The 9886-nt window shown below is 39.3% G+C and overlaps 1 protein-coding gene across 1 annotated transcript in view; it reads left to right on the top strand.

Annotated features, from left to right (window-relative positions):
• Window positions 1–9886, top strand: part of phka1a (phosphorylase kinase, alpha 1a (muscle)) — a gene marked incomplete in the record, with an annotated part of 42922 nt that overhangs the window by 4290 nt on the left and 28746 nt on the right. The window contains 5 exon segments of the mRNA XM_014018255.1: window positions 5328–5486; window positions 6403–6450; window positions 6648–6816; window positions 6900–6982; window positions 7102–7182. Of these exon segments, the coding sequence (XP_013873709.1) occupies window positions 5328–5486; window positions 6403–6450; window positions 6648–6816; window positions 6900–6982; window positions 7102–7182 (540 nt within the window).

Here is a 9886-nt window from a genome sequence, read left to right as displayed (position 1 = left end):
ATTTACGCAGCTCATTTACGCACGTTTCCTGAAGATAGAAGTGTTTGTTGAATCTGACGTGACATGTTCGTACGAACCCTTTGTACGAACAAAAGTAAGAGAAGTTTAGGGTAAGAATACGAACATGTTCTTGCATGAGGTCCATTGCTCCCATCTCTACTTGGCTCCAGAGTGGCCACATCTTGCTAAAGGATATTAAGCGACCTGTTGAATTCTGTCCATATGAGTATTCAGAATCACTTTTTGTCTGGCCTATCACCTATTGGACCATCTGTTTTTGGAGACCCTAAAAAGGGCTATTGCCCCTAATAGTATACCTCCTAGGATTTGTCAGGCACACAAACTCCTCCACTACGATAATGTGGCGATTCACGGATAATAGGGAAGAGAGATCACTGGGGATTTTTTTCTTTTGCTTTATTTATTTGATTAATTAATTTTAGGGTTGGGGTTGTTTATCTTCNCCAAAAAAATAGGATTTGGGTCGGATTTGCCTTCAGTGTGAACGTAGCCTCTGAGAAGTGAGTCATCTCACAGCCAAGAACACTTCATTAGACATCAAAACACATCAACAGGAAATTATGTAGAACAGCTCTGTTAACACAAATTACTTTGGTTGCTCTTAAAAAGGTCTAACTCGTCGACATTTTTGCACTGTTTGTGCAGCGTGGCCACACGTCACCTTGTGTGACATTTCTCTGCGTTGGGAACTAAAGCTGTCTCGCTGGTGAACCAGCTGACTGCTGTGCTTTCTCAGTGGGCTGTAACACAATGACACTGCTTTTCAGACAGCAGGTTCAGCAACACAAGCTCTGCAAAGGAGGAAGAAACGAGGCTGGAGTTCGACAGAATTCTAATTATGACAGAAGGAGATGGAGAGGTGTTGTGTAGTTTTTGAACACCTAGAAAATGAGTGAACGGCTCTGAGTCTGAGGAGATGATGAGAAGCTGCTTTATTGTTGAAAAGTCAAGAGTGATTGTTGCAAAATACAGATAGACAATGACCCAAAACAAAACCAAAGCAACCCAGGAGTTTAATTAAGCGAAGTGGAATATTCTTGCATGGCCATGTAAATCACCTGATCTCAACCCAATTGAGCATCATTTCACTTGTTAAAGACTAAACTTCAGACACAAACAAACAGCAACTGAAAACTGCTGCAGTAAAGGCCTGGCTAGGGATGGGTACTGAAACAGGTATTTTTCGGCCCCGGTGCCACATGATTAATTTTAACCAGATCAACAAGTCCCAGCCTTAACGATATCGTTAATAGTGTCAAAGCAGTGGTATGAAAATGGCGGACCAACACATGCTGCATCGTTTAGATTTAGTCAAAAAAAAAACTCTGCATGAAGGGAAGGGGCTTCTAACACAGGACCCTGATGATGGCGAAGCGACAACAGCGAGCTAAAAGGTCCAAAGTCTTGCAGAAAAAGACGTGATGTCACATTCAGCATGGTGTTTATAGAAAGTAGCCTACAGATGCTACATGTTAGCATGTCGATTCTGAAATAGTTGTGTAATCAGAGGTGATTAAATGCTTACAGCGGGTAAAATAAGTATTGAACACGTCACCATTTTTCTCAGTAAATATATTACTAGAGGTGCTAATGACATGAAATTTTCACCAGATGTTGGTAACAACCCAAGTGATCCATACATACAAAGAAATCAAACCATAAATGTCCAGAAATGAAGTTATTTGTAATAATGTGGAATGGCACAGGGAAAAAGTATTGAACACACTTACTGAAATTTATCTAATACTTTGTACAAAAGCCTTTGTTGTCAATGACAGCTTCAAGACGCCTCCTGTATGGAGAAACTAGTGGCATGCATTGCTCAGGTGTGATTTTGGCCCATTCTTCCACACAAACAGTCTTCAAATCTTGAAGGTTTCGTGGACCTCTTCTATGAACTCTGATCTTTAGTTCTTTCCATAGATTTTCTGTTGGATTCAGGTCAGGTGATTGGCTGGGCCGTTCCAGCAGCTTTAGTTTCTTTCTCTGAAACCAACTGAGAGTTTCCTTGACTTTGTGTTTGGGCTCATTGTCTTGCTGAAATGTCCAGCCACGTTTCATCTTCATCATCCTGGTAGATGGAAGCAGATTTTTATCAAGAATGTCTCTGTACATTTTTCCACTCATCCTTCCTTCAATTATTTGAAGTTTGCCAGTACCATATGCTGAAAAACAGCCCTACACCATGATGTTCCCACCTCCAAACTTCACTGTTGGTATGGTGTTTTTGGGCTGATGTGCAGTGCCATCTGACCTCCAAACATGATGTGTATTCTGGCATCCAAACAGTTCAATGTTGGTCTCATCTGACCAGACTATATTCTCCCAGTGTTACACAGGCTTGTCTAAATGTTGTGCAGCAAACTTTAAAGGAGCTTCAACATGCTGTTTCTTCAGCAGTGGAGTCTTGCGTGGTGAGCGTGCATACAGGCCATGATGGTTCAGTGCATTACTTATTGTTTTCTTTGAAACAAACGTACCTGCTAATTCCAGGTCTTTCTGAAGCTCTCCACAAGTGGTCCTTGGCTCTTGGACAACTCTTCTGATAATTCTTTTCACTCCTCTGTCAGAAATCTTGTGAGGAGCACCTGGTCGTGGTCGGTTTATGGTGAAATAATGTTCTTTCCACTTCTGAATTATGGCCCCAACAGTGCTCACTGGAACCTTCAGAAGTTTAGACATTCTTCTGTAACCGATGCCATCATTATGCTTTGCAACAATAAGGTTGTGAAGGTCTTGAGAGAGCTCTTTACTTTTACCCATCATCAGATGGTTCTTGTGTGATACCTGGCCATCATTTGGGACTGAACCAGCTGATATTAACTTGCACTGACAAGGGGCAGGCTTGCTTTCTAATTACTGAGAGAGTTCAGCTGGTGTCTTGTCTTTCCATGCCTTTTTACACCTCCCTTTCTTCATGTGTTCAATACTTTTTCCCTGAGAAAAATGGTGATGTGTTCAATACTTATCCCGCTGAATTTAGTTCAGTGTTTATATCTGAACCTGCCTCTGACCGGATGCTCCGATCCAGCATTTTATTTTTGGACCGAAGCGATGTGATGGAAGCAAAGTATTGATCGAGTAACTTTAATATCGATACGGTCCACTACAGACCAATGTTGCTATCATGTGTTTCTGTGGATTCTGAGTTGTCCAGGACATGGAAAATTAAAGAAAAAAGACGAAGCAATTAGAATTCTGTTCTGTAACTTAAGACGTGTAGAGATGCAAGATTTAAACGGCCAGACTCAAGGTTAGTTCAGACTGCAGTCACTTTGAAAAGCATCAGAAATGTTTCTTAGTGGCTTTTCAAAGTCTATGTTGTGTGTTCTAAATTGCTCTAAAATAAAAGCATTGCATAGTCAAAAGTTTGTCTTTGTTTTTTTTATCCACAGAAAAGCATTAATAAGAGTAACGTTAACATACCATATCAAAAAACAATATTGATAAGAGTAGTAGCATCGATAAAATATTAACAGTTTCCATCCCTAGACCTGAAAGAGGAAACATATCATCTGGTGATGTCTATGAGTTCAAGACTTCAGGCACTCAGTGCCAACAAAGGGTTTTCAACCAATTATTATAAATGAATATTTTATTGACAATGATTTAATTTGTCCAAATCACTTTCGAGGCCCTGGAATGAAGGGGTTGTGTTAAAATAAATGGTTTAGTTCCTCGCATTTCTACACATTCATTTCTTTCAACTCAGTGAATTAAAGCTGAGAGTCTAAACTTGAACTGCATCTGAAAGATTTTGTTAAAAATTTATTGTGGTAATGTACAGAACAAGATGTTTCTGTTTCTTGAATATGGTCTTTAAGGTTTTTTCTTGACACTTCTGCTAGCCCTGGGTCAAAATGACCCACACTGAGGCCTTGTGGTTCATTTCAGGAGGCTTAAAATAATCTGCAGATGAACTGACAGTAACGGCTATTTATTTGTCGCACTACTTCCTGGAGAACTGAATGAAACAAAATGTTGAAGTAAAAACACACCGACTGATTACTTTTGGCTAAGGTTCGTGACCAGATCTTGGTTTTTGCAGGTCAAATGTACACAAATGTGCTCCACAAAGATTTTGTGAAATTCGCACAGAGATAACGACGATGATGTAATGGCTACACACAATAAGAAGTTGTTGATTCTTTTCTGTGAGTTCAACTTGAGACGAAATTCTCAGTTTGTTGCAACATTTTACAGAGAAGCAGCACTGTGACCTGTGCACAGTTCTCACAGTTGTGAAAAACATGAACTTTTTGAGATTTGTTTGTATTTTTCAGGTCTGGATAAGTAAGGAAGCAGTGTATAGAGAAGCATTAGTTTTTCCAGACGTTATTCCCTTTTCTATTTTATTTAAGAATAAATTCAAGTTTGTAAAAGCTACTTGGACAACATGTTTATTTTGTTTATGTGGTGCTGGAATTTGGCTCAGCCAAAGTAAAAAAAAAAAAAAAAGAAGTGACAGTAAAGGGGAACTCAGTGGAAAGTCCTTTAGTTCACTTGTTTGGTCCAGACTAAAAGCGGACCTTATTTTTTTTCATTTGGTGCTGTTTGCATTCTTATTGTGCTTTTGTTTGTTTGTTTGTTTGTTTGTTTGTTTGTTTGTTTGTTTTGCAAGCAGGCTATAGTTTGTAAACAAAGTAATGTGGGTGACGATCATTGCTCCCATTGGACAGAGATGACGGGGGCAGGACAGAGCACAGAAAGATGGTGCTGTTAATACAACTGACCATTTAGAATTTCAAGAGCAGCTCATTCAACGGCAGTTTTGTGATGATTTTGGGTACTTCTAATTTTGGAATGGTGTAGACAAATGTGTGGCGCAACCCAAGGGAGATGAGATGCTCTGCGTGCTCATTGTTTGCCGCTGAATGGCTAGCAACGGTGGCTTTTGAAGTCCAAAAAAGTGTTTAGTGGTTTGGTTCGAGGCTGGTCTTGTTTTACACCAGAAGCGAACCGCACCAGAGTTCGTTTCGAAGTGGACCAAGACCACCTGAAAAAGTGAGTCTCGGTCTTGTTGTTTGGTCCACCCAAACTACATCTACACGTCAATCCAACCAATCACAGTTTACCCACAGTATGCCCACATCCAAGAAACGTCCCATTAGTGACTGCAGAGACCCGTACTTGAACTAATCTGCAATCTGTCCAAATAGAAAATTGAACTTTTATTTTATATCCATATATATAAGAGCAAGAAAAAGTCTTGTTGCCAATGTTTTTACTAAATATTTATCACCTGCCACATTACAGTTTCTTTAGATTATGATCCGATTAATTTTGGACCTCTCCGTGTTTGACAGGACCCGGTGACGGGTCTTCTGCCGGGCAGCACGGATCAGCCGGACGCCTGGGTCAGAGACAATGTTTACAGCATCGTGTCCGTGTGGGCCCTCAGTCTGGCCTACAGGAAGAACGCTGACCGAGACGAAGACAAGGCCAAGGCCTACGAGCTGGAGCAGGTCAGTTTGTGTTTGTATTAGTGCTGGGCGGTATACTGTTTTGTACCGAATACCGGTTTTTATTTTTATAATGATATGAATTTTCTGAATACCGACATACCAGTTTAAATAGCCTGAACACGTGCAGAACGTTTCGTCGCGGCCGCCAGTGAACTGTTTCCTGGGGGACGCTTTTCCTTGCAGCACCGCTATGTGCGTTAGCATGCTAATGTTATTGTTGGAGCAGCTAGTTGCAGCCGCGGGTGGCGATTCCGCTGCTTATATTGACTGATGTTTAAAAAAAAAATCCCCTTTTCACCATCGGTGAATGTCATAAACACCTCTTTGGTGACGTGCACGGTTATTAACGCACGATTAGTTAATATGGAGACGTTATGCTGATGGAGACTTAACGTGGTTCTATTGTGAAAAGCCCGAGGGAAGTAGTTTGTAGTGGAATTGGAATTGACTGGTGTTCAAGGTGAGTCGTGCTGATAAGCTTTATTAAATAACATAAAACAATAGACCCAATAATAATCATTTCTTAACCCTCCTCCTTCACAACCGGACCAAAATGTGTGACTACTGTCTCCGACCACTAGTCAGAGAAAAGAAACATAGAGGAGGGAAACAGAGACACAGACAGAGGTACAGTAAAAAAAAAAGTCAATAAGCAGGGTTTGTACATTTTATTATCAGCTGACCTGTGATGAAAAGAAAAATACCATCAAATACAGTCAAACCGGTGTAAATGTTGAAAATACCATGATAGAAAATTTGGGTCATATCGCCCAGCACTAGTCTGTATGTCATGAGGTTATGGTTGTTGTTGAACTTTTTTATTTACGTAGATGACATCCTGTATTTCAAACCTTATTGTACTCTTTAGACAAATTGTCCAGAGTCTCATATTGTCTGTTTCATCATATCTCTGCAGAGTGTAGTGAAGCTGATGAGAGGTGTCCTTCAGTGTATAATGAGGCAGGTAAGATGACTGCTTCACTTTCTCTCTCAAACAGACATTTTATATACAGTATCTTTGTTTGGCTGTTGTTTGATACTGTCACCTCAGTGCTATTCTTGGAACTATGAAGAAGGAAACAAATTTTGAATTTTGAAAAAGTTGCATCAAGGAAGATGCAACAGTCTATCTGTTGTCTTTATCGTTCTCTCCTGTCACAGCTAGAAAAGGTGGAAAAGTTTAAATACAGCCGAAGTACCTCAGACTCGCTCCACGCCAAGTACAACACCAAGACGTGTGCCATCGTTGTCGGAGACGACCAGTGGGGTCACCTGCAGGTCGACGCCACCTCTCTCTTCCTGCTCTTCCTCGCTCAGATGACAGCGTCTGGTATGAGTGAACCTCTCTGAAATAAATGACTAGTTTTTTCCCTTGCATTGCTGCCTGTGTCTATGTGTCCTTGTCCATTCCAGGTCTACATATCATCTACACCCAAGATGAAGTGGACGTAGTACAAAATCTCATGTTTTACATTGAGGCAGCTTATAAAGTAGCTGTAAGACCTGTTTGCTTCTTCTTTGTCGGTAGTTGAAATAGTCTTTGTTGTGACTTTTCAATCTACTTATGTATAAATTTCTCCTGTTTTTTTTTTTTTTAATTTCTGGTTGCCCACAGGATTATGGGATGTGGGAGAGAGGAGATAAAACCAACCAGGGCATCACTGAGCTCAACGCCAGCTCCATTGGCATGGCCAAGGTTAACACAGAAGCATGCAGTAAACAAAGTTTTTGGTTTCAGAGTTCTAACTGCACTAACATAAAATGTTATGTAGCTATTCATGATAGAGCCTCCTTTTTAGCATCTGTAAACTGTGGGGTGCCTCAGGGGTCTATGCTTGGACCAGTTTTATTTTTTTCCATAAACTGCTTTCTGTGGGCCAGTCACTGACTTTCTAATGTGTGTGTAATGACTACTCTAATATGACAAATGTTAATTTTGCTCAAAAGCTTGGCAGATATCTGAAATCAGAGGTAATGTACCCTGGTTTTTGCCTCAAATCAAGTGTCGAGTCGCATTGTCTTGGGTTTTTAGGTCTTTGCATAAAATAACCTTCTAAAAATTCAGAGGTCATTATTGACGACTATCTTAAATTTGAGGAATTCATATGGTTGTTCAGTTTAGTTAATTTTCTGAGAAACAAATAGACTATACCCTTATTAACACAGGGTTTCTGCTGGCACTTAAAAATTCTAAAGATTTTAAAATTAAAATTTTATTCCATAAAGTCTAAAATTCGCTAAATCAATCATTGTGTTCAGGTCTTATTTTTTATTAAGATCTTAATTTTCTAATGCCTAAGTAATGCTACCTCAAATGCTCGATAGATAGATAGATAGATAGATAGATAGATAGATAGATAGATAGATACGTACAGTAGATAGATACGTACAGTAGACAGATATGTACAGTACATAGATACGTACAGTAGACAGATACGTACAGTACATAGATACGTACAGTAGACAGACACGTACAGTAGATAGATACGTACAGTACATAGATATGTACAGTAGACAGATATGTACAGTACATAGATACGTACAGTAGATAGATACGTACAGTACATAGATACGTACAGTAGACAGATACGTACAGTAGATAGATAGATAGATAGATAGATAGATACGTACGTATTAATCCCTTAGGGATGTTCCCTCAGGGAAATTGTAATTTCCTTTTTCCACACAGCACTCTTAGTTATACATCAGGGTTTATTTATTTATTGATTGATTGTAGATTATTTTTACTGATTGAATATAGTTACAACTACAAACGCGCAACCTATATTGCAGTCGGTCAGCTTTCAGCTTTTGCCACATCATTTTATGTGTCCCTCTACCACTTCATAGATGTATTAATGTCTTTAAAAAATGTGTATGCTGCTTTAAAGCCAGCATTGACCATAAACTACAACTAAAAAATGATGGTATTGCAACACTAGATGGAGGTGCACAGGGTTCAAACGTAGCCATCAAAATTCGCCATGTAAAATCTCCATTTCACTGCAGCTTTGTGTTTCATCGAAGTTAAACACGAAATGTCTATTATTATGTTTATGTTTATTGCCTGTTTTTAAAAAGTGCATTATAAAGAAAACAAAGTGTGTATGTTGGCTCAGGACTGTGGTTGTGAACAGCCTGAATGAGAGCTGAGCGTCAGAGCACTGAAGCAGAACAGGTGGTCCAGTTAAAATCTCTGGCACGTTGGATAATGCTCAGTCACTGCTGAGGCCTTTACCCTGACATTTAGACGACCTGGACACTCTGAACTGACTCAGGATCAGATGTGACGGCTTTGTTTTGGTGCTGAAGCTTTAGCAGCAGAGCTTCTTGGTGTCGGTGTGGAGAAACAGAAACAGAAGAACTCTTTTTAAAAACAAAACTTGTTGAGAAAAAAGCGGAGCAACGTCTATGTTTGATTGTAATTTCACTTGTTATGAGCCTTGATCTTTTAGTTAAAAATATAAAAATCAGTTACAGATAGTTTTTAAGCTTTAACATACAGTAGTTTTGTTCCAACTCGGCATTCTGCTTCTGCATGTCCTTGACTGAGCAGGAGGCATCATGTTCTCTGTGGTCATCTGAGAATGGACTCTCACTCAGAAATAACACAGCACTCAAAGTACTCGCTGCAGTTAACACACACACACACACACACACACACACACACACACACACACACACACACACACACACACACACACACACACACACACACATGCACACACGTGTGCACGCGCGCTCACACACACAGTTTAATTTAGGACTTTGGAAGCAGGCACCACAGCAGGACATTTCCAACTCTGCTAATCATATGCGTTTGTTAGTTTCTAACTTTAGCCCTCATTGACTTTAACATGCACTTCTTTTAAATACAATAAAATACAATACAATAAAAAAGATCAACTCAGACTAGCACAAATACATAAATATGTCATGAAAAACAAATAGCCAAAATAAAAAAGCTCCGTACAAAAAATAATAAATAAAAACCTACACCAAAAACTTGTTTAGCAGCACTAGGCTACAGAGACTGTCTCCTGTATGATCTTTTAAGTTGATTAGTTCAGTCCGGTTTGTGAGCAGTTGTTGATTTAGACAAAAATTTTAGCTTCATTGGGGTTTGGGATTGAATTTTTTATTATTTTTTTCATATAACTTTCTTTCTTGTCAAACGTTTTGTTGCATATTCACTGCAGATTTTTGTTGTGGTACAACCTCTCATACATATGTCCTCTCATTTGACTCTAAAATATTTGGTGGATTATTAAAAGTGCCTCTAAACAACCGAAACATACCTGCAAACCTGTCGCATTTCTTTTTTTTTTTCTTCTTTTTCAGTAGTTTTCAGTAGATTTCGTTTTTTTCAGTAGAAAACGAAACTAAATATTAGTTTATTT

The sequence above is a fragment of the Austrofundulus limnaeus genome, unplaced genomic scaffold (genome assembly GCF_001266775.1).
Source record: "Austrofundulus limnaeus strain Quisiro unplaced genomic scaffold, Austrofundulus_limnaeus-1.0 Scaffold188, whole genome shotgun sequence".
NCBI lineage: Eukaryota > Metazoa > Chordata > Actinopteri > Cyprinodontiformes > Rivulidae > Austrofundulus > Austrofundulus limnaeus.
Note: the sequence above shows the minus strand (reverse complement) of the source record. Positions and strands in the feature narration are given on the sequence as shown.